At 40.7% G+C, this 24,223-nt stretch overlaps 2 protein-coding genes across 3 annotated transcripts; both read left to right on the forward strand.

The window, feature by feature from the left end:
• The first annotated feature begins 222 nt into the window (after positions 1–222).
• Positions 223–8,487, forward strand: ppp1r3da (protein phosphatase 1, regulatory subunit 3Da). The gene is made up of 2 exons (XM_041846298.1): positions 223–301; positions 7,339–8,487. Exon 2 carries the CDS (start codon positions 7,367–7,369, stop codon positions 8,273–8,275), a length of 909 nt encoding a protein of 302 aa, XP_041702232.1. The 5' UTR covers positions 223–301; positions 7,339–7,366; the 3' UTR covers positions 8,276–8,487.
• On the forward strand, positions 228–22,818 carry LOC121538366 (calcium/calmodulin-dependent protein kinase type 1). 2 transcript variants are annotated; one of them, XM_041846296.1, is made up of 14 exons: positions 228–301; positions 15,668–15,802; positions 16,213–16,306; positions 16,958–17,043; positions 17,375–17,506; positions 17,591–17,665; positions 17,769–17,907; positions 18,178–18,301; positions 18,404–18,479; positions 18,578–18,690; positions 18,900–18,978; positions 19,615–19,702; positions 22,203–22,311; positions 22,414–22,818. In XM_041846296.1, the coding sequence occupies exons 4-14, from the start codon at positions 16,967–16,969 to the stop codon at positions 22,425–22,427; spliced, it is 1,026 nt and encodes a 341-aa protein (XP_041702230.1). In that variant the 5' UTR covers positions 228–301; positions 15,668–15,802; positions 16,213–16,306; positions 16,958–16,966; the 3' UTR covers positions 22,428–22,818. The 2 variants fall into 2 exon arrangements, with proteins under 2 accessions (XP_041702230.1, XP_041702231.1); XM_041846297.1 differs by lacking the exons at positions 228–301; positions 15,668–15,802 and adding an exon at positions 15,825–16,012.
• The last annotated feature ends 1,405 nt before the right edge of the window (positions 22,819–24,223 follow it).

Here is a 24,223-nt window from a genome sequence, read left to right on the forward strand (position 1 = left end):
CACTGCATTTCCCGTACGACTACCTGATAAAATCAGGTCTGTCATTGGGCATGGCAAAATTAAAGTATGTGCGCGCATCTTCGATGATCTACAACGTGAGTTTCCCATCCGGGATAGGCCTACTGTGTGTCCGCTACATGAGTATTTACCCACATGTTGTGCGAATCAGTCCGCGTAATCACACGCACGCGAACGGGCCAACCTACGAATTATCTAGGCTGCTAGTAAATGGAGGATCAGTCTTCGGCTTCAACCTACAAATATAGCCTACTTGACAATCCCTACATGCATCGTACAAATGGTGAGCTGCTGTGATTTGTTCATTCGTTTTTATTGAATAAGCCAACCATTTCAAGGGATCAACATAAGAATATAATATTTATTTCCTGACTCGCGAGGATACGCCATAGACTGTACAAAGATACGCCCACTCTTCCTTTCTGTCTGAAATTGAAGTCACTCTACAAATACCGACGCAGTGTTCGAGAGTAACAAAACCGTGATGTATCATCGGTAAATTGTGACTGACTGGCTGATCTACAAATAATAATGGGTCATTATGATGTAAGGTGATTTGTAGATTATATTAATAAAGTCTGATTGAATCAACAAATACGAAAGCAAATATTTTTATAACTAAACCAAGATAGACCACAGCCTGTCGTTTCCGATGGAAACAAATCAGTCAGTGGTCAGAACAAGCAAGGAGGTGGGCAGAGCCAAGCACGAGCTAGCGAGATCCTATATGCCTGTTCTAGCAGACATCTGCATATTTCCGTTAGGGAACGCCTACGCGATGAAGTGCGCGTCTGCAATAACTAAATTCGCCTTTGCGCACCTTCTAAACAACGCGATAAAAAAAAAAACTTTGGCAAAGGTTAAAGTCTACAAAACTTAGTCCACTCTGTTCAAAACATATTCAAGTTTTGGGAACAGGAAACTGTATTGAGATCAAATGTTTCATCGATGAGAAAATGTGCAGAATGTCGGCCAAAATCCATCTCCTCCCACTGCTGGCCACTGGGCTTCCTCTCACTACCATCAGACTGTTACCATTGTTAAACCAGGGATATTCAGTCTGAAAGAAGTCTGCCTAAAAAATATGCAAGAGTCTCTACAAGCCAGAATGTTAGATACAATTATTTTTACTGTTGTCAGTGCTGTTGGTCTTTTTGACAGTAGGAGGTGGAGATGGGGTATCCACAGGAAATTGTTATTTACCCGACTTTTTGCTGCAGTGGTAGGTTCTGTCACTTGCATTTTGAATCTGATGCATTGTGCGTGATGAATAATATGTAAACAATAGCCTAATGTAACCGAATGTAGTCAACCGAAGCACGTTTCCTTGCAATCAGCTGGAAGTGTTTGTAAAATTTGCCAGCTGGTTGCGTGGGACAATGTTTGGTTAGGCTCGGCCATATTGTACAAGTGTTTGTCTCATGCGAAAAACCAATATACAGGCTAACATACTGAAGGTCGGATTGATAATGCTTCCCTGTGGATATTTTGTCTCAGATTACCTCCGACATAGGGACAAAATCGGCGGACAACAGGTAAAGTAAGTTGAAAGGATGTTTGTTCAACATTTTTACTTAAAATGGGACTGTTCGGGAATGCTGTGCCTACATGTAAGAGACGAGAGTGTAAGTATTTCACTCTCAGATTCTAAAAGAGGCTAGGGTACAAGACTGTGTTCATAACTGGCTGTGTTGGCAAAATCACTACATATCCCATCGAGCCAAGCGGGAGAGGCTGCCCGTTGTCACAGTTTCAAGATCAGTCAGAAACATCCAATTCACTCCACGCCAACGACGCCAGTGGATCTTACAACTGAACTTGGATCCGCGTTAAGTAGTATTGATATCCTTCGCCACTGTCTTACAACATATATTTCGAACCAGTCATGACCAGGGGTGTAGTGCTCCCTCACTTTTTTTCAATTTGAGAATACATGGAGCTGGTAAAACTATTTCTGGAAAATGTATTCTGATAAATTCTAAATAAATAATATTTAATTACCACTGAAATTCCATGAAAAACGATAGAATGACAGCCCAATAAATATGTATAGCAGCCTAGGGGTAGGTAAATGGTGGTTTATTCCCGGTCTTCTCTCTGGCGGTGGTGAGAATGATGAAGAACTATAGGATACGTGTGTGCACTGCAGAGGCCCGTCGGCTTGACCACTTTGGCCAATCAGAACATAAAAAAATTAATCCTAATTCATCATAAATCTGCCTTGATGTTCATAAAACTCCATGGACCCCTCTTGCCAGTGGAACCCAGAACGACATGACCACTTGGTTATGGTGACATGCACCGTTCTGCCGAGGACACCCAAACCAGAGTGGCCTGACACTCTCTGAAAGTTGCTGTAGCCTTGCTTGGGATATTTAGCCTACATTGGCTGTTGGTTGGGATGCAGGGCCCATTCTAGCTTGGTAAGTCAAGGTGGGCAATTGGAAATGTGAATTGGGCCAAGTTGAAGGTAATAATGCATTTAGGTTATAGTTTATTGAGATGCGTGAATACACCACACCTAAAGCTTGATTTATGGCTGTTTTAAAATGAATTTCCTGCAATTCTAAGTAGTACGTTTTTTTGTTTGTTTACTATTGTTTTATTTATTTTTTCGACCCCCTTTTTCGTGATATCCAATTGCGATCTTGTCTCATCGCTGCAACTCCCCAACGGGCACAGGAGAGGGTCCTCCGAAACATGACCCGCCTAACCGTGCTTCTTAACACCTGCCTGCTTAACCCGGAAGCCAGCTGCACCAATGTGTCAAAGGAAACACTGTTCAACTGATGACCAAAGTCAGCCTGCAGGCACCCGGCCCACCACAAGGAGTTGCTAGAGCGCAATGAGCCAAGTAAAGCCCCCCCGGCCAAACCCTCCCCTAACCTGGACGACGCTGGGGCAATTGTGCGCCGCCCTATGGGACTCCCGGTCACGGCCGGTTGTGACACAGACTGGGATCGAACCCGGGTCTGTAGTGACGCCTTAGACTGCTGCGCCACTCGGTAGGCCCCTGTAGTAAGAATTAATGTTCACTACTTGGTCAATTGATTTGATAGCATGTTTAATCTATGCAAATAAATTCTATGACTGGATAGTTCACCTCTTGCTTTCTTTTATTCTGTAAAAGGGTATATTGTAGCCATCTGTTCAAGCTAATCAAAGTTGATTTATGTTACAGCATGTAAGCTACACAAAATGCCTACTCGCAATAAAGCTATCCTCGTAAACAGTGCAATGATATTAATCTATGTATTTGTATTTACATTAGGCTATAGCCTTCAAATAGCTATACCACGTAGTCGTAGGACTATTAGGCTATAGGCCTACTGCTAATTCATGTTGTTTGTTCCTGAACTGGCCGAATGGCAGAGCTATCCTTCAGCACCACAGGTTGGTTAAACTTCTGTAACGTCGTTGCACGATCCTGGCGCTGTCCTTTCAGCACCACGAAGGGCGCTCCAATCCCTTAAAATGACATCTCATCAAGATCTGTTGCCTACGCCTAATAGTCATACTCATCACTTATTATTATTATTATTATTATTATTATTATTACAAATAGAAAATGATCACTTCTCACAATGGTGCTTGTTTAGTAAAGTTAGATCAAAGATGAATCAATCTCTTGCAAGATCACAATGATTATCATTTTACATAACAGAACCGAATATAATACCAAGCATAGTAGATATATAACGTTACTGTTACACCAAAAACACCTAATTTCGAATTAGATTTTAGGATGAAGCTAACCATACAGTGCATTCGATAAGTATTCAGACCCCTTGACTTTTTCCACATTTTGTTACGTTACAGCCTAAAATGGATTCTAACATGGATTCAATATTTTTTTCTCATCAATCTACACAAAATACCCCATAATGACAAAGCCAAAAACAGGTTTCTAATTGATTTGCAAATTTATTACAAATAAAAAACAGAAACCCCTTATTTACATAAGTATTCAGACCCTTTGCTATGAGATTCGAAATTGAGCTCAGATGCATCCTGTTTCCATTGATCATCCTTGAGATGTTTCTACAACTTGATTGGAGTCCACCTGTGATAAATCCAATTGATTGGACATGATTTGGAAAGGCACACACCTGTCTATATAAGGTCCCACAGTTGACAGTGCATGTCAGAGCAAAAACCAAGCCATGAGGTCGAAGGAATTGTCCCTAGAGCTCCGAGACAGTATTGTGTCGTGGCACAGATCTGGGAAAGGGTACCAAAAAATGTCTGCAGCATTAAAGGTCCCCAAGAACACAGTGGCCTTCATCATTCTTAAATGGAAGAAGTTTGGAACCTCCAACACTCTTCCTATAGCTGGCCGCCCGGCCAAACAGAGCAATCAGGGTAGAAGGGCCTTGGTCAGGGAGGTGACCAAGAACCAGATGGTCACTCTGACAGAGCTCCAGAGTTCCTCTGTGGAGATGGGACAACTTTTCAGAAGGACAACCATCTCTGCAGCACTCCACCAATCAGGCCTTTATGGTAAGTGGCCAGACAGAAGCCACTCCTCAGTAAAAGGCACATGACAGCCCGCTTGGAGTTTGCCAAAAGGCACCTAAAGGACTCTCAGACCATGAGAAAGAGTATTCTCTGGTCTGATGAAACCAGATTGAACTCTTTGGCCTGAATGCCAAGCGTCACGTCTGGAGGAAACCTGGCACCATCCCTACGGTGAAGCGTGGTGGCAGCATCGTGCTGTGGGGATGGTTTTCAGCAGCAGGGACTGGGAGACTAGTCAGGATCAAGGGAAAGATGAACGGAGCAAAGTACAGAGAGATCCTTGATCCTTGGTATTGTGTTTAGATTGAAAACAATTTTATCCATTTTAGAATAAGGCTGTAACATGAAAAAGTGAAGGAGTCTGAATACTTTCCGAATGCACTGTATATGCGGAACTATATATACTTTGAAACAAAATACAATAAAGGCAAATAGTTTAACACCATCTGCTCAAATTCGCTCACGGAACAGTAATTGAAGAGGATCTAAATGCATATTCCCATGAAACTGATTGAGATCAATCAAATGAATGCATGGAGATGCAGTTCGGACATTCCACTGGTAAAAGGTGAAGAATTATCATTCATGATTGACAGTGATGATGACATATTTTGAAATTCGGTAGCCTATGCGTAACTTGGTGTTTGAGGGTATTCAAAATAGAAACATTTCTTGAGACAATATGTGTGGGCATGGGTAGACGTTGCAATTGCATTTTCTATAATGGTAGGCTATTAAATTGGCTACATCTGTCTGTACAAACTTTGATTGAGGAAATTATGACATCATGAGCATTTTTTTTGGCACTCCCTCACCTAAAAAAAATTAGCCCTACACGATTGGTCATGACTATTCAACAAAACAATAAAACAGTAAATAATTTTTCTTTCCAACGGATTTCTTAGTTACATGATTGTATAACTAGCAAAGGAGTTTGGAAGTTTAGGATGCAGTATTTATGAAGTTTGGCAATGAGAACAAACACTAGCATATTTCAGCTAGCCAGCTATACGGAACAAAAATATAAACGCAACATGTATAGTGTTGGTCCCATTTTTCATGAGCTGAAATAAAAGATCCCAGACATTTTCGATACGCACAAAAAGCTTATTTCTCTCAAATGTTGTGCACAAATTTGTTTACATCCCTGCTTAGTGAGCATTTATCCTTTGCCAAGATAAGCCATCCACCTGACAGGTGTGGCATATCAAGAAGCTGATTAAACAGCATGATCATTACACAGGTGCACCTTGTGCCGGGGACAATAAAAGGCCACTCTAAAATGTGCAGTTTTGCCACAGATGTCTCAAATTTGGAGGAATCATACAATTGGCATGCTGACTGCAGGAATGTCCACGAGAGCTGTTGCCAGATAATTCTATGTTAATTTCTGTACCATAAGCTGCCTCCAATGTCGTTCTAGAGAATTTGGCAGTACATCTGACCGGCTTTTGGTGACTGTAGTCAGATGTTTTGTAGCCCAGTCTAGTCGCACCATGAATTGTTTGTTTTACACTGGCTCTTTTTTGTGCATATTATACGATATGTATTTGGACAGTGAAGCTAAATATAAAATGTCTCGATGGGCCTATTCTACCATTTTGGATTCGAGATCAAATTATGAATATGAGGCGACAGTGCATAATGTCACCTTCTATTTGAGCGTATTTTCATACATCTGTTTTGCCATTTAGAAATAAAATCACTTTAGTTAGGCCCATCTAGGCCTTCCATTTGAATAGTTAAAGGGATAGTGTGAAATTGTTCTACTTACCAAGAGTCAGATGAACTCATGGATAGGTCTACCATTTTAATGTCTCTGCATGCAGTTTGAAGGAAGTTGAAGGTAGTGTTGCAAGCCATTACTAACTAGCGTTAGTGCAATGACTGGAAGTCTGGAAGCATATAGCTAAAGATGTTTATAACTATCCATTCTAGCATATATTTGCATATTTCTGTTAGGGAACGCCTACTCTGTGAAGTGCGCGTGTGCAATAACTCAATTCACCCTTGCACTCCTTCTAAACAACATTTTTTAGAAACTTTGTCCAATGGTAAGGTCTACAAAACGTAGTCCACTCTGTTTGTTACAGATTCTAGATTTGGAAACAGAAAACTGTATTGAGATCAAATGTTTCATATAGGAGAAAATGGGCAAATGATAAATCAATATCATGTTTGCAATTTATTTTCATAAATGGGTATATATTGCATTATCATTTTCATGATTGAGTATGCATAATGCCTGTCAATTCGGAAAAAGAAAAAGCTAGCAAAGTGTGTAATATTTGTGCCCCTTTCACATGCTAGTCAGAATAAGAAACTCAGAAATGTTCGACTTGCTAACTGGTTATATATACGTGCCGCGTTCAACCAGTTAGCAAGTTGGATATTTACGAGTTTCCTATTTCCGACTAGCACGTGAACGTGGCACCAAATTTCCATGAGACTATCCAGTACAACACTGACACAGAGCCAAAATTTGAAGTTTTTAGCTTCAGTGTTCAAAAGCGTATGGTGAAGAATGTAGATAACGCAGAAGAAATGGTGGTCCTCTGTAGCTCAGCTGGTAGAGCACGGCGCTTGTAACGCCAAGGTAGTGGGTTTGATCCCCGGGACCACCCATACACAAAAATGTATGCACGCATGACTGTAAGTCGCTTTGGATAAAAGCGTCTCCTAAATGGCTTATTATTATTAAATGTTTGTATAATAAATGCCCTGACTGTGTTTTTACATTGCACAAACTCACCAGATTTGAGATTATGCACCCATAACGTTTTCCTTCCCTTTTTTTATAAGGTGTGAAGGACCTCTTTTATTAAGCAGCATGGATTGGACTATTGGGCAGGAGAGAATTCCCTCATGTAATAGTGAACTGCCTAAGGCCTCAAACAATGCCTCCGGAACCAACCTCACTATCAGTCTGAATGAAATGCTCAGATCAAAAGCTGATGTGGAAAGGAAGCGTGTTCCAATCCGCCCACCCAACCCAAGAGCCCCTCCACCCAGGGAACTGGAGTTCAGTCGAGGCCTTTCGTGTGAGCCCATGCCCAAACCCATTATCCGAAGACGTGCACAATCTCTGTCCTCCTCCACAGAGAGGAAGAGGCACACTCGTAATGTTGGGGTGCGCTTTGTAGACTGTCTGGGCCTGGACCTAGAGGACGTTAAGGTTTTCAAAACCGGAGAGGACCCCTTTGTGCCACAACATGTCTCCTTCAGGCTTTTGATGGGTGCAGAGCTGGCGGGGGGTGAAAACGTGGAAATCTCGCTGCCGTATCTGAAGCCGGTGTTCCCTCAGCAACCCGGTGATCGACCGGAATTCTTCAGCCGCCTGCGCCAGCAGAGAGTCTGTCTGGAGAGGGTTTTGTGCTTTGAGCTGGGCATCATCGGGATCACTCAGGTCCTCAACCTCCGCTTTGAGAAAGAGGTGAGCGTGCGCTATTCTTTCACAGAATGGAGGTGCAGCTCAGAAACCAAGGCCTCCTGGGTATCTACCACCTGCAAGTCCTGGGATGGAACACAGGAGCAGCTCAATTGTGACACCTTTCGTTTCCACCTGCCTGTTCCTCCTTTCCTGCTACCTGGAGCTGCTTTGGAATTTGCTGTCCGATACAAAGTGTCCGGGAAAGAGCACTGGGACAACAACGAGGGGCAAAACTATAAGTTGGTCTGCCATAGCTACAAGCTGACTGTGCCCAAGGAGTGTGAGGATAGCATGGTGCACTTTATTTGAGCTCATTAATCAAGGAGCATTTACTGGTTGCTCTCATAAAGTTCCAATTAATAATTTGGCCATAAGGTCAAAAACTTAATTAGAACTGAGAGCCAGCAGTAGTGTTCAGAAAAATACCCATTGACTGGGTTGAAACAGATCTGGTAAGTACAGTTGAAGTCGGAAGTTCACATACACCTTAGCCAAATACATTTAAACTCAGTTTTTCACAATTCCTGACATTTAATCCTAGTAAAAATTCCCTGTTTTAGGTCAGTTAGGATCACCACTTTATTTTAAGAATGTGAAATGTCAGAATAATAGTAGAGAATTATTTATTTCAGCTTTTATTTATTTCATCACATATTTGGTAACATTGCCTTTAAATTGTTTATCTTAGGTCAAACGTTTCGGGTAGCCTTCCACAAGATTTCCACAATAAGTTGGGTAAATTTTGGCCCATTCCCCCTGACAGAGCTGGTGTAACTGAGTCAACAAATTTCCTATAGGATTGAGGTCAGGGCTTTGTGATGGCCACTCCAATACCTTGACTTTTTTGTCCTTAAGCCATTTTGCCAAAACTTTGGAAGTATGCTTGGGGTCATTGTCCATTTGGAAAACCCATTTGCGACCAAGCTTTAACTTCCTGACTGATGTCTTGAGATGTTGCTTCAATATATCCACATAATTTTCTTTCCTCATGATGCCATCTATTTTGTGAAGTGCACCAGTCCCTCCTGCAGCAAAGCACCCCCACAGCATGATGCTGCCACCCCCGTGCTTCATGGTTGGGATGGTGTTCTTCGGCTTGCAACAACCCCCTTTTTCCTCCAAACATAACGATGGTCATTATGGCCAAACAGTTCTAGTTTTGTTTCATCAGACCAGAGGACATTTCTCCAACAAGTACGATCTTTGTCCCCATGTGCAGTTGCAAACCGTAGTCTGGCTTTTTTATGGCAGTTTTAGAGCAGTTGTTTTTTCCTTGCTGAGCGGCCTTTCAGGTTATGACGATATAGGACTTGTTTTACTGTGGATATAGATACTTTTGTACCTGTTTCCTCAAGCATCTTCACAAGGTCCTTTGCTGTTGTTCTGGGATTGATTTGCACTTTTCGCACCAAAGCACGTTCATCTCTAGGAGACAGAACGTGTCTCCTTCCTGAGCGCTATGACGGCTGCGTGGTCCCATAGTGTTTATACTTGCATATTATTGTTTGTACAGATGAACGTGGTACCTTCAGGCATTTGGAAATTGCTCCCAAGGATGAACCAGACTTGTGGAGGTCAACATTTTTTTTTTCAGAATTCTTGGCTGATTTCTTTTGATTTTCCCATGATGTCAAGCAAAGAGGCACTAAGTTTGAAGGTAGGCCTTGAAATACATCCACAGGTACACCTCCAATTGACTCAAATGATGTCAATTAGCCTATCAGAAGCTTCTAAAGCCATGACATCATTTTCTGGAATTTTCCAAGCTGTTTAAAGGCACAGTCAACTTAGTGTATGTAAACTTCTGACCACTGGAATTGTGATACAGTGAATTATAAGTCAAATAATCTGTCTGTAAACAATTGTTGGAAAAATTACTTGTGTCATGCACAAAGTAGATGTCCTCACTGACTTGCCAAAACTATAGTTTGTTAACAAGAAATTTGTGGAGTGGTTGAAAAACAAGTTTTAATGACTCCAACCTAAGTGTACGTAAACTTACGACTTCAACTGTATGAATAACATGTTATTGGAGCACTCAGCTAATAGAGAAACACATCATGGTTATCTGTGACTGTGTTGGAAGCCATGTTGTTTATTATTCATTCATACACATTTATTTTAACAGAGCACACCTATTACTATTGGAGTGCATGTTTTCAAATGCAAATGCACTTTATTATATATACAGCACTTGTTCAGATAAGACTGACACAGAGTACACATTTCACTGTGGCAATGTACCTCTGAATAATGTACTTTACTTTATGTTTTCTACTGTTCGGATGTTTTAAAATAATACTTTTTACTTATTCTGACTCAGATCCTCGGAACTACCCATGCTTGCCAGGTGGAGCACATCTAACTCTGGTTGAGATGAATTTATAACAGGAAATAAATAGTTTTTATCTTCAAGAGAAGATCAGCCAAACATTTAAACTATGCAACCAAGCAACCTTTTAGTTCAAATATTACTCATGATATAAATTGAAAATATTTAGCTACTAACAAAGGAAATACACCGTTTAACTGGTCATACTTAGAAAAGTTAATACTGTTGTTTCTTGTTCTTTTTACATTAAAGCACAAAATTGACCCAATTCAAAAAGATGTCCTCCTGTGACACAGTTCAGTTTTTTTAGAACGATGTAAACAGCTAAAAACCACATGGAGTCACATCTTTTCAGTTCTGATTTGGAGAACATTCATATGTGCTAGTATATCCAATACCTAGCCACGCAACCTGTGTCTGGACATGCCAATCAGATTTTATCAGTGCTCAAGTGATTTTTACTACACTCTCCATGGAACAGGTTAATTTCGTCACAACTACATTGGTGGAAACAGTTGAAATGATGGAGGACAGTGATAGCACGTGCCAGCATAGCCTCTTCACTCGGTCGACCAGTACACATTGGTCTCCAATCACTGAACACTATACCCTTGTACCCCGCAAAATATTTACCAGTTCTATGATTTACATGTTTCCAAAAAAACATTTCCCATCACTGAATGCATATCTAGAATGAATCCGGAATGCCTTACCAGTCAGCATGGGTTATCCTTTTTACTCTACACTAGGGGTAGGCAACTAGATTCCGCTGCGGGCCAATGTTTGTCGGAATGGATGGTCAGGGGGCCGAAACATAATTATAATCATTTGTCGAATTCAAATTGACAACAAGTAAGCCCAAATGCGATTTGTATTTGAAAAAAAACAATAATTTCATACCTTGATTACATTGAGACACGATCACATATGTCTCTCTTTTTATTTGTGGGAATACCTGAGAACAGATTTCTTACTTTAAACACATTTTTAGCTGAATTCCTGGTGATTTTAGTCATTTTTTTAAACTTAATTTGACCAGGTTAGTGTCATTGAGATTACAAATCTCTTTTGCAAAAGAGACCTGGACAAGAAAGCAGCACACAAAGTTTCAAACATTTACAACATACAGTGAGGGAAAAAAGTATTTGATCCCCTGCTGATTTTGTACGTACGTTTGCCCACTGACAAAGACATGATCAGTCTATAATTTTAATGGTAGGTTTATTTGAACAGTGAGAGACAGAATAACAACCACAAAATCCAGAAAAACGCATGTCAAAAATTTTATAAATTGATTTGCATTTTAATGAGGGAAATAAGTATTTGACCCCTCTGCAAAACATGACTTAGTACTTGGTGGCAAAACCCTTGTTGGCAATCACAGAGGTCAGACGTTTCTTGTAGTTGGCCACCAGGTTTGCACACATCTCAGGAGGGATTTTGTTCCACTCCTCTTTGCAGATCTTCTCCAAGTCATTAAGGTTTCGAGGCTGACGTTTGGCAACTCGAACCTTCAGCTCCCTCCACAGATTTTCTATGGGATTAAGGTCTGGAAACTGGCTAGGCCACTCCAGGACCTTAATGTGCTTCTTCTTGAGCCACTCCTTTGCCGTGTGTTTTGGGTCATTGTCATGCTGGAATACCCATTTTCAATGCCCTGGCTGAGGGAAGGCTGAGGGAAGGAGATTTGACGGTACAAGGCCCCGTCCATCGTCCCTTTGATGCGGTGAAGTTGTCCTGTCCCCTTAGCAGAAAAACACGCCCAAAGCATAATGTTTCCACCTCCATGTTTGACGGTGGGGATGGTGTTCTTGGGGTCATAGGCAGCATTCCTCCTCCTGCAAACACGGCGAGTTGAGTTGATGCCAAAGAGCTCGATTTTGGTCTCATCTGACCACAATGCATTCACCCAGTTCTCCTCTGAATCATTCAGATGTTCATTGGCAAACTTCAGACGGCCCTGTATATGTGCTTTCTTGAGCAGGGGGACCTTGCAGGCGCTGCAGGATTTCAGTCCTTCACGGCGTAGTGTGTTACCAATTGTTTTCTTGGTGGCTATGGTCCCAGCTGCCTTGAGATCATTGACAAGATCCTCCCATGTAGTTCTGGGCTGATTCCTCACCGTTCTCATGATCATTGCAATTCCACGAGGTGAGATCTTGCATGGAGCCCCAGGCCGAGGGAGATTGACAATTATTTTGTGTTTCTTCCATTTGCGAATAATCGCACCAACTGTTGTCACCTTCTCACCAAGTTGCTTGGCGATGGTCTTGTCGCCCATTCCAGCCTTGTGTAGGTCGACAATCTTGTCCCTGACATCCTTGGAGAGCTCTTTGGTCTTGGCCATGGTGGAGAGTTTGGAATCTGATTGATTGATTGCTTCTGTGGACAGGTATCTTTTATAAAGGTAACAAGCTGAGATTAGGAGCACTCCCTTTAAGAGTGTGCTCCTAATCTCAGCTCGTTACCTGTATAAAAGACACCTGGGAGCCAGAAATCTTTATGATTGAGAGGGGGTCAAATACTTATTTCCCTCATTAAAATGCAAATCAATTTATAACATTTTTGACATGCGTTTTTCTTATTCTGTCTCTCACTGTTCAAATAAACCTACCATTAAAATTATAGACTGATCATTTCTTTGTCAGTGGGCAAACGTACAAAATCAGCAGGGGATCAAATACTTTTTTCCCTCACTGTAAAACACAAGCACTACAGTTTAAAAACATCAGTTTACACATTCAACAGGCACATTCGTTTTGGGAGAAATGGTTCAACTAGGGGTCAAAACATTGACAGCCCCCTAAACCATTTTCCACCATAGATTTTACCCTGGCTTTAAAATCAGTTAAGGAGCTCCTGTCATTTCAAGTCCTTTTGTAGCTTGTTCCAAGTACAGGGGGCAGGATACTGGAATGCTTTTTTACCTAGCTTTGTGACAGCCTTAGGCACCATCAAAGAGATGTAGTCCTGTGAGCATACAATGCCTTCAGAAAGTATTCACACCCCTTGACTTTTTCCTAATTTTGTTGTGCTACAGCCTGAATTTTAAATGGATTCAATTGAGATTTTTTTTGTCACTGGCCTACATACAATACCCCATAATGTCAAAGTGGAATTATGTTTTTCTGAATTTTTACAAATTAATAAAATATTAAATGTCTTGAGTCAATAAGTATTCAACACCTTTGTTATAGCAAGCCTAAATAAGTTCAGGAGTAAACATTTGCTTAACGAGTCACGTAATAAGTGTTTAATATGTGCAATAATAGTGTTTAACATGATTTTTGAATGACTGCCTCATCTCTGTACCTCACACATACAATTATTTGTAAGGTCCCTCAGTTGAGCAGTGAATTTCAAACACAGATTCAACCACAAAGATCAAGGAGGTTTCCCAATGCCTCACAAAGAAGGGCACCTATTGGTAGATGCATAAAATAAAAGCAGACTTTGAATATCCTTTTGAGCATGGTGAAGTTCATTTTTGATTTTTTTTGTACTTTTTACCCTCCAATTGGTAGTTACAGTCTAGTCCCATCACTGTAACTCCCGTACGGACTCGGGAGAGGCGAAGGTCGAGAGCCATGCATCCTCTGAAACACGACCCTGCCAAACCGCACTGCTTCTTGACACACTGCTCGCTTAACCTGGAAGCCAGCCAGGTCTGTAGTGACGCCTCTAGCGCTGCGATGCAGTGCCTTACACCGCTGCGCCACTCGGGAGGCCCATGGTGAAGTTCTTAATTACACTTTGAATGGTGTATCAATACACCAAGTCACTAAAAAAATACAGGCGTCCTTCCTAACTCAGTTTACGGAGAGGAAGGAAACCGCTCAGGGATTTCACCATGAGGCCAATGGTGATTTTAAAACAGTAATGGCTGTGATAGGAGAACTGAGGATGGATCAACATTGTAGTTACTCCACAATACTAACATAATTGACAGAGTGAAAAGGAAGCCTGTACAGAATAAAAATATTCCAAAACATGCATCCTGTTTGCAACAAGGCACTAAAGTTAAAACTGCAAAACATTTGGCAGATTTGAAAATGGCTGTCTAGCAATGATCAGCAACCAACTTGACAGAGCTTGAAGAATTTAAAAAATAATAATGTGCAAATATTGTACAAACCAGGTGTGCAAAGCTCTTAGAGATTTACTCAGAAAGACTGAGAGCTGTAATCGTTGCCAAAGGTGATTCTAACATGTATTGACTCAGGGGTGTGAATACAAGTCAAAAGTTTGGACACACCTACCCATTCCAGGGTTTTTCTTTATTTTTTACTATTTTCTACATTGTAGAATAATAGTGAAGACATCAAAACTATGAAATAACACATATGGAATCATGTAGTAACCAAAAAAAGTGTTAAAGAAATCAAAATATATTTTATATTTGAGATTCTTCAAATTAGCCACCCTTTGCCATGATGACAACTTTGCACACTATTGGCATTCTCTCAACCAGCTTCATGCGGTAGTCACCTGGAATGCATTTCAATCAACAGTTGTGCCTTGTTAAAAGTTAATTTGTGGAATTTCTTTCCTTCTTAATGTGTTTGAGCCAATCAGTTGTGTTGTGACAAGGTGGGAGGGGTATACAGAAGATAGCCCTATTTGGTAAAAGACCAAGTCCATGTTATGGCAAGAACAGCTCAAATAAGCAAAGAGAAATGACAGTCCATCATTACTTTAAGACATGAAGGTTAGTCAACCCGGAACATTTCAATAACTTTGAAAGTTTCTTCAAGTGCAGTCGCAAAAACCATCAAGCGCTATGATGAAACTGTCTCTCATGAGGAATGCCACAGGAAAGGAAGACCCAGAGTTACTGCTGCAGATGATAAGTTCATTAGAGTTAACTGCACCTCAGATTGCAGCCCAAATAAATGCTTCACAGAGTTCAAATAGACACATCTCAACTGTTCAGAGGAGACTGCGTGAATCAGGCCTTCATGGTCGAATTGCTGCAAAGAAACCACTACTAAAGGACACCAATAAGATGTTTTCCTCTGGCGGCTAAAATGTCCAAACATCACAAAGATGATTTTGTAATAGTATTCACATTTACATTGGCAGTATTGGATGGCACAATAACAACAATATCAACCTGCCTGAAATGTGGACAGTTATCACTCAGGACAGTTTGAATTCTACACTGCAGTTAAAAATGTGAGATTACTGTGTCTAACAGCAGATTATAAATTAGAATAGAGAGTGTAATAATATTCATATTCATATTAGTATACAGTATATATTGTGATTTGATTTTGATTTCACAATTATTAAGCCCGATTATTTGTTAAATTTTTGTTCAGAAGCATGATTGTGTCTGCAGGATAAATGCATCTTACTCTGTTTTGCAGCTCTGCTATGAAAGGCATGCAGAATGTGGGATAGACTGTTCTTCTGGCCAGAGGGTTGTTTGAGTTCTTTGTGCCAGATGGATTGGATGGATGAGATTCACTGGATAACCCTGTGCCCATAGAAGGACAGTGCAGGTTGGTGTTGCAGAGACAAAAGCCAGGTTACATAATGTAAATACAGAGCCTGTGGTGTTCCTTCACAGGCTCAGACAACTTGCAAGTAAACCGGTGCACATGGCTTTCTCCTTGATCATTTATTATAATATTTTGGGACAAATTGTAAACAGTGCTACCAAACTTAATATACCAGATGCAGAGAAATGTACTGAGTAGTTCCTCTTGACAGTAAGCCTTTTACACATGGCTTGTTTTCTTGAAGCTGATGCATTGCGTAACTGTGAGAGGCAGTTTTCAACCTTACTCTCTCTATCCGCTTTTCTCTGCTCTATCTCTTTCAAAAGTCAGCTTTTGTACTGTTAGTGTGTGGGTGGGGTGGACAAGGTTGCTTCAGGAAAATAAGGGGGATTTTCAATTAACGCTCATAGAGGCTAAGGAGAGTGGTGACGAAGGTACGGAGAGAAGAACTGTGAAGACCGCTAACAGACAGTCAGGATTATTTTCCACCACTGCAATCAACAGGTAAACTCGCACCCTATAATTTTTTGGCCACATATAACCAAACAACACACTTGTTTTATATTGTATAGACTTTACAGGTAGATTAAAGGTTCTTTGAATAATCATTTTTTATTTAGACTAGGAGATTAGATTTGACCAAGTCATTCTGCCATGCTATTTAGAGTTAATATATTAGGTTTATGAACACATGTATGTTATAGGCTTTGAATACTATAAAAATATATATTTAAAATGCACTTGAGGCTGAGGGGAAGTTATAAAGTTGAATTCTGCATTTAACATGTTTGGTTCCACTGTTGGAAAATGTAATAGTGAAGTCCTTGTACAGACATATTTGCTGTGGAACATGACCATTCGATGGAAAGTGACGGAAACCTCAGAAACCTTCAAAGCAATGAAAGATGATTCAGATTACTTCCAGACCTATCTTATGATGGCTATGATGATAGATACATTTCATTTGAACACCTTAAAAAAAAAAAAGATTTGGCAAGTTACTCACATTAGAATATGAACCTAATACTAAAGATGTGCAGACCCTAGGGTTGTCTTTAGCCAAACAACTAACCAGTGTAATTGGATTGGGTGAATTAGTGATTTCTGCTCAAATAAAGGAGGCATTACGTTTTTCTCTTTTCCCATTGCATAAAGCTATTGAAGATGCCTCTGGGGAAGGAATTCAGGAAGAAAGCAGAGGACATCACAGCAGTGTATGATCTGGGAGAGAAGCTAGGAGAGTGAGTGTCTGTTATATTTTTGCCACATAGGATTAGATCTACATGCCTTTTCCACACAGATATAAGGCTCTTTACTTGGAACTGTACTACCCAGTTATGTTGCCATACAATTCTGTGAGAGCCATTACCTTGATGCCTTGATGCTTACTGAAATCATGGCACATTCTTCCCATTATGAAGTATTACAATTCTCTATCAGAGGCCTCTGGAGTTGTCAGATGGGGAAGCCATCCCAATTCATCGGATGAATGAATAATTATCATCCCAAAATAAAACAATGAGAACGAAAGCCTGTATGAATGGTTACTAATACGATGTGGGTGTGTTTCAGGGGATCATTCTCTGAGGTACGCGTGGCTCAGCACCGCCGCACCCTGAAACTTGTAGCAGTCAAGTGTATCCGCAAGAGGGCGCTAAAGGGCAAAGAAGGCATGTTGGAGAATGAGATAGCAGTGCTACGCAGGTTAGTGTCACCTCTGCACTTATAGCTAATACAAAATAGACAAGAAAACAATGGTTCAGAGTGTATCCATTTTTTCCCCTTCAGAATCAACCATCCCAACATTGTGGCATTGGAGGAGACCTTCGAGACATCTACAAAGCTGTATCTGGTTATGACTCTGTGGGTGGTGGAATTTGAATTTAGATACCCTGAAATGATCTAATCCAAGATTAATTGTTCATTTCTTATATTTTACAATGCAATTGAAGGCTTGTTACCACAGTGTTACAGGAGGCGAGTTGCTGGACCGTATTCTGGAGAAGGGGAGTTACACTGAGAGGGATGCCAGCCGTGTCATACAGCAGGTTCTGGAGGCAGTTCAATACCTCCACCAGCTGGGCATCGTGCACAGGGACCTGAAGGTACAACTGTCCACTAGCTGTTAGAAAACCACTTAACCTCACTATAAACAGCATTGTAGGATTACTGTTATATGTCCCCCAAGTATCTCAACATAAAAGAGAATAGAATGTATCTGTGAGATCACAGGTTAAGGTAGATGATCAATGCGCTCAATATAATTGGGATCAACACTCATGTGATTTGCTTATAGGTTGGTAGCAGTGTTCAAGTAATTGATAGATACAGCTTAATTTTCAATGATTTAAGGCCTTCTATTATTATCATTCCAGCCTGAGAACCTACTGTATCAGACTCCGTCTGAAGATTCCAAGATTGTCATCAGTGACTTTGGCCTGTCCAAGATGGAGGAGCAGGGGGTGCTCACCACAGCATGTGGAACCCCTGCGTATGTGGGTGAGGATCCCCAAATACATACATCCCCTCTGAATCCTCATCATGTAGAATTAAAGCAGTTTGAGCCTCATACATTAACCTTCTCTTTCATTTTGTGTGCAGCACCAGAGCTTCTGCAACATAAATCATATGGCAAAGAGGTGGACCTATGGGCTCTGGGGGTGATCACCTATATACTGTGAGTGTATAGTAATGGTTAATTCCTCACAGTTTACTTAAAACAGACAAGTGTGAAAAGTTATGTTGTGCTAAAATGATTTATTTTTTATGTTCCAGACTCTGTGGCTACCCTCCGTTTTACGATGAGAGTGAGTCACATATGTACAGGCAGATCATAAAGGCTGAATATGAGTTTGACTCCCCATATTGGGATGAAATCTCTAACTCAGGTACAGTATGACCTTGGTCTATGAGAGATCCTTTTAGCTAGCCTGTATTAGTTCATTACATCACATCTCACACATATTTGACACACAATGTTATCACTGTCTTGGCAATAATTACTTATTTTTCTTTGTGCTTTTAATTTAGCTTTCTTTTTTCTTGAAATTGTATGTCCTCCTGAATGCTGCGTCTCTCTCCACATTTTTCCGTTCAGCAAAAGATTTCATTCTGCGCATGTTGCAGAAAGAACCAGAGAAGAGGTACAATTGTGAGCAGGCCTTGAAGCATCTTTGGTGAGTTTAAAAATAGATTAGTATCTATGTGTGTATTCTTTTCTATAACTCGTTTAGTAAGAATTCTCAGGACTATCAGTGCATGTCTTTGGTCAGCTGAAGTATAGAATGAGATGTTCTATACACAATGAATGGGTACTTTGATAAATAGGGATATTTTCAAGTATTTCTATAGCCTATTGTAATGTCCATGGCAGTTGAGTTTTAAACATAGATCACTTGAATCCAAACATACAGTAGATTCTTGCAGCTCAAAATACAATAAGTTTCTTTATCTATATTGATTGCATATCACCTTATGTTTCCTTTAGGATTTCGATGAAAAGCATCCTGTAGGTCTATCACAATATCACATGTAGTATACAGTACACATAGCATCCCACTGGGCACAGACGTCAGTTCAATGTCTAGTTTTGATTTACATTTGGTTGAGTTGTAGTTGTCAACTAACATGAATTCAACGTGAAATCAACAAAACATGTCACCATGTCATTGGATTTAAGTTAAAAGTTGGGTGAAATGATGTGGAAACAGCGTTGATTCAACCGGTTTTTGCTTAGTGGGCTATGACTCCAAAGTTCAATGATAATGCTATTGATGGCTTGTTGATTGGTGCTGGGCGTGTTGTTGAATCAGGATATCAGGAGGAGCCGCTCTGGAGAAGAACATACATGGATCCGTCAGTGAGCAGATCCAGAAGAACTTTGCTAAGAGCCAGTGGAAGGTAAGATTAGTCCTGCCTGGGCACTGTTTAAAATAAGTATTTGACCCCTCTGCAAAACATTACTTAGTACTTGGTGGCAAAACCCTTGTTGGCAATCACAGAGGTCAGACGTTTCTTGTAGTTGGCCACCAGGTTTGCACACATCTCAGGAGGGATTTTGTCCCACTCCTCTTAGCAGATCTTTTCCAAGTCATTAAGGTTTCGAGGCTGACATTTGGCAACTCGAACCTTCAGCTCCCTCCGATGATTTTCTATGGGATTAAGGTCTGGAGACTAGCTAGGCCACTCCAGGACCTTAATGTGCTTCTTCTTGAGCCAATCCTTTGTTGCGTTGGCCGTGTGTTTTGTCATTGTCATGCTGGAATACCCATCCACGACCCATTTTCAATGCCCTGGCTGAGGGAAGGAGGTTCTCACCCAAGATTTAACAGTACATGGCCCCGTCCATCGTCTCTTTGATGCGGTGAAGTTGTCCTGTCCCCTTAGCAGAAAAACACTCCCAAAGCATAATGTTTCCACCTCCATGTTTGACGGTGGGGATGGTGTTCTTGGTGTCATAGGCAGCATTTCTCCTCCTCCAAACACGGCGAGTTGAGTTGATGCCAAAGAGCTCCATTTTGGTCTCATCTGACCACAACACTTTCACCCAGTTCTCCTCTGAATCATTCAGATGTTCATTGGCAAACTTCAGACGGCCCTGTATATGTGCTTTCTTGAGCAGGGGGACCTTGCGGGCGCTGCAGGATTTCAGTCCTTCACGGTGTAGTGTGTTACCAATTGTTTTCTTGGTGACTATGGTCCCAGCTGGCTTGAGATCATTGACAAGATCCTCCCGTGATGTGCTGGGCTGATTCCTCACCGTTCTCATGATAATTGCAACTCCACGAGGTGAGATCTTGCATGGAGCCCCAGGCCGAGGGATATTGACAGTTCTTTTGTGTTTCTTCATTTGCGAATAATCGCACCAACTGTTGTCACCTTCTCACCAAGCTGCTTGGCGATGGTCTTGTAGCCCATTCCAGCCTTGTGTAGGTCTACAATCTTGTCCCTGACATCCTTGGAGAGCTCTTTGGTCTTGGCCATCGTGGAGAGTTTGGAATCTGATTGATTGCTTCTGTGGACAGGTGTCTTTTATACAGGTAACAAACTGAGATTAGGAGCACTTCCTTTAAGAGTGTGCTCCTAATCTCAGCTCGTTACCTGTATAAAAGACACCTGGGAGCCAGAAATCTTTCTGATTGAGAGGGGGTCAAATACTTATTTCCCTCATTAAAATGCAAATCAATTTATAACATTTTTGACATGCGTTTTTCTGGATTTTTGTTGTTGTTATTCTGTCTCTCACTGTTCAAATAAACCAAATAAACATTTCTTTGTCAATGGGCAAACGTACAAAATCAGCAGGGGATCAAATACTTTTTTCCCTCACGGTATTTGCCAGCATGCTCTACTGCAGGTAAATTTTTTTAGAATACTTTGTTTTTGCATATATAATATAATAATAATATGCCATTTAGCAGACGCTTTTATCCAAAGCGACTTACAGTCATGCGTGCATACATTTTTTTTTTTGTGTATGGGTGGTCCCGGGGATCGAACCCACTACCTTGGCGTTACAAGCGCCGTGCTCTACCAGCTGAGCTACAGAGGACCACCATATACATTCATTGATTGATTAATCTTATGCTACATAAAGATAAATAACATACATTTTTCAAAACGAATCGAATCAGTTAGTTAGATTTTTTGCACCTGTTATTGAAATGTTTGTTCCAGTTTAAATGGCGTAGGTAGTCTCCATACAATGTTCCTAACTCTGGCAGTCATAAAGAATGCAGGTTGCGGGTTAATAAAAATTCCAACTGTTGGATATCCAAACTCTGGCTGGATTCCAATAGGAATTACATATCACTTTGCAAGACAGCATAATGTGACTTGCAGGTAGGATTACAAAATTCTGGTAACATTCCCAAATTTTGCAGGTTTTCCAGAAATCCCGGTTGGAAGATTCATGGAAAAGGGAGGGAATAAGCAGGAAATTATTTCTAGTTAGCGGAATATTGCAACCCTACTTGCAGGCCTGGTGTGGCCTGTAAACCATGAGTTTCCTAATGAGATATGTAATGTATTGAAATAAAGAGCTTAATTTTAATGAGAACATACACCTAGGAACTCATTTGGTGAAGGCCACAGGACTGGAAATGAACAAATTCAACAACCATTTCACTAACAAACAGTCATGGGTGTTAACTCTACAATTTACTCAACAAAGCAAGGCACACTGGGAAATTATATTGGATGCGTGGCTCAGTGTTCTAACTGTTCTTTCAGTTAGTTAGTTATTTTTGGCCACCCATGAGTGGAAGTGTTGTACCAGTTTAAGTGGTCTATGGTAGAGGTAAATTTTTGTCACTTACTAGGAACATATGGCTTTGTCACTGTGGTAAAATGTACCTTTTCTAAAAGCATACTTTTGTACCTGTGGACAATATATTTTCAGAGGGCATTCAATGCCACGATGGTGGTGCGGCACCTCAGTAAGAAGAAACTAGTAGTAGAGGAGGAGGCTAAGGATAAGGATAAGGCAGAGTCCACGGCTACACTGCAAGGTGAGGGATGAATGGCATAAATAGCCCAGTATCACAATCCCGCAGCTGACAGACAATGGTCACAGTAGCTACAGTAACCTGTTTTTCCCCCTCTTGGTTTAGGTTGTACCCTTTAATCCATGGGTAGAAGAGAAATTGCCCAGAAGAATCCTGTGACAGATCTGTCTGAGTGGTCATTTCTGCACTCAAGCGTCTCTGTATGTGATAAATTGCAAATACAGAATGCAACTCTCTTTCTGCCAGCAGAGAGCACTCTTAATTAAGCTTAAGTTCTTATTTCTGTTGTAAATTATTTCACTGTCTGTCATTCAAATGTTGCTCAGACTCTGGTTGGGCTCCATACACTTCAGTAACAAGACTCATTTGACACATTAAGTGTAATTTTGTTGATAAATCCATATAGGCCTAGTATGTGTTGACCATGCATGGATGTAAACATGTTTTCTTGAACGTTATTAAGTCTCTATAGACCCTTGTATTCTTCACCAATAAAAATATGTTAGAAAACACTGTATTTTTTACTGCCAGTTTGATCTATGATCATACTCTTGTTGAGTTTGACAAGGTCATTAGCATTCTTGATTTTCTTGGGAAGAATAAGAACAAATTAAATTGACTACATCTGCAGTATTGAAAATGACAAAACCCAAATTAAAGGTTCAATGCAGCTGTTTTTATCTCCATATCAAATCATTTCTGGGTAACAATTAAGTACCTTACTGTGATTGTTTCAATTAAAATGGTAAAAAAATTAACAAAAATAGCGTCTTAGCAAAGAGCAATTTCTCAAGCAGGAATTTTGCTAGGACTGTCTGGGAGTGATCTGAGTGGGGAGGGGAAAACGGAAAACTATCTGTTATTGGCAGAGAGGTTTGTACTCTCTTTCTTATTGGTCTATTAACTAATTTACCGCCTGGTGATGTCACCAGGCAGGCCAAAACTCCATCCCACCAAAACAGGCTGAAATTTCAGGCGGTCTTTTCAAACAGCTCTTGCACTAAAAGGGCATTATCATCATTTTCACAATTTCACAGTATTATTCCAACTTCATAGTGTGGAAATATATATATAAAACACGTTGTTTGACTGCACTGGGCCTTTAAAGCAACAATGTGGGATAGGGGCAGGATGCATATTGCCTTTGACAGGAGAAACAAACCATGCTTACCCTAAACTAATGAGACAGTTCCTAGAAAGCACTCCGCTGTATGTGAGTGAGAGAGAGAGGTAGCCATAAGTGTCCTAGTGACCTAAAAACCCATAATATCTTACATTTGGGTCAGAATACATCAGAGTGCCCTTGAACATGGAGCAGTTCTCTTTTCATTAGAACAATCCCTGGAAATGGTTTAAAGGGGAATTTCACCCTGGCTCTGCCACAGCATATAGTCATTACTATATTAACAACATTATGTTTTTATTTTACATTTACATTTTTAGTCATTTAGCAGACGCTCTTATCCAGAGCGACTTACATGAGCAATTAGGGTTAAGTGCCTTGCTCAAGGGCACATCGACAGATTTTTCACCTAGTCGGCTCGGGGATTAGAACCAGCGACCTTTCGGTTACTGGCACAACGCTCTTAACCACTAAGCTACCTGCCGCCCCTTTATCATAAACATCACAATTATCCAAACCACAAGCTAGAACTAGCACATTTTAATTTCACATCTGCTCATAGTGAACCACAAAGTCCCGCATTCATAGCGAATGCTGAAACCACTGCTAGGTAGAGGGGGCGTGGCCACAAACTAGAATAATGGCGTTGTTTACTTTTAACGACCAACACAGTAATCTCACAACTTCTCTAGGCAAGATTTTTTTGAAAACATTTGTTTTTCACTGTTTGTCATCATGCCCGTGTGGTGTTCTGTGCCTGGCTGAACTAATTTTAGCACTTGTTTGTAATTA

The sequence above is a fragment of the Coregonus clupeaformis genome, chromosome 24 (assembly GCF_020615455.1).
Source record: "Coregonus clupeaformis isolate EN_2021a chromosome 24, ASM2061545v1, whole genome shotgun sequence".
Lineage (NCBI taxonomy): Eukaryota > Metazoa > Chordata > Actinopteri > Salmoniformes > Salmonidae > Coregonus > Coregonus clupeaformis.

Coding starts and splice junctions, on each gene's coding strand:
- ppp1r3da (XM_041846298.1), top strand. CDS start 7,367: ATGGATTGGACTATTGGGCAGGAGAGAATTCCCTCATGTAATAGTGAA.
- LOC121538366 (XM_041846296.1), top strand. CDS start 16,967: ATGCCTCTGGGGAAGGAATTCAGGAAGAAAGCAGAGGACATCACAGCA. Junction 17,507..17,590: donor GAGATAGCAGTGCTACGCAG/GTTAGTGTCACC, acceptor TTTCCCCTTCAG/AATCAACCATCCCAACATTG. Junction 18,480..18,577: donor GGGGTGATCACCTATATACT/GTGAGTGTATAG, acceptor TTTATGTTCCAG/ACTCTGTGGCTACCCTCCGT.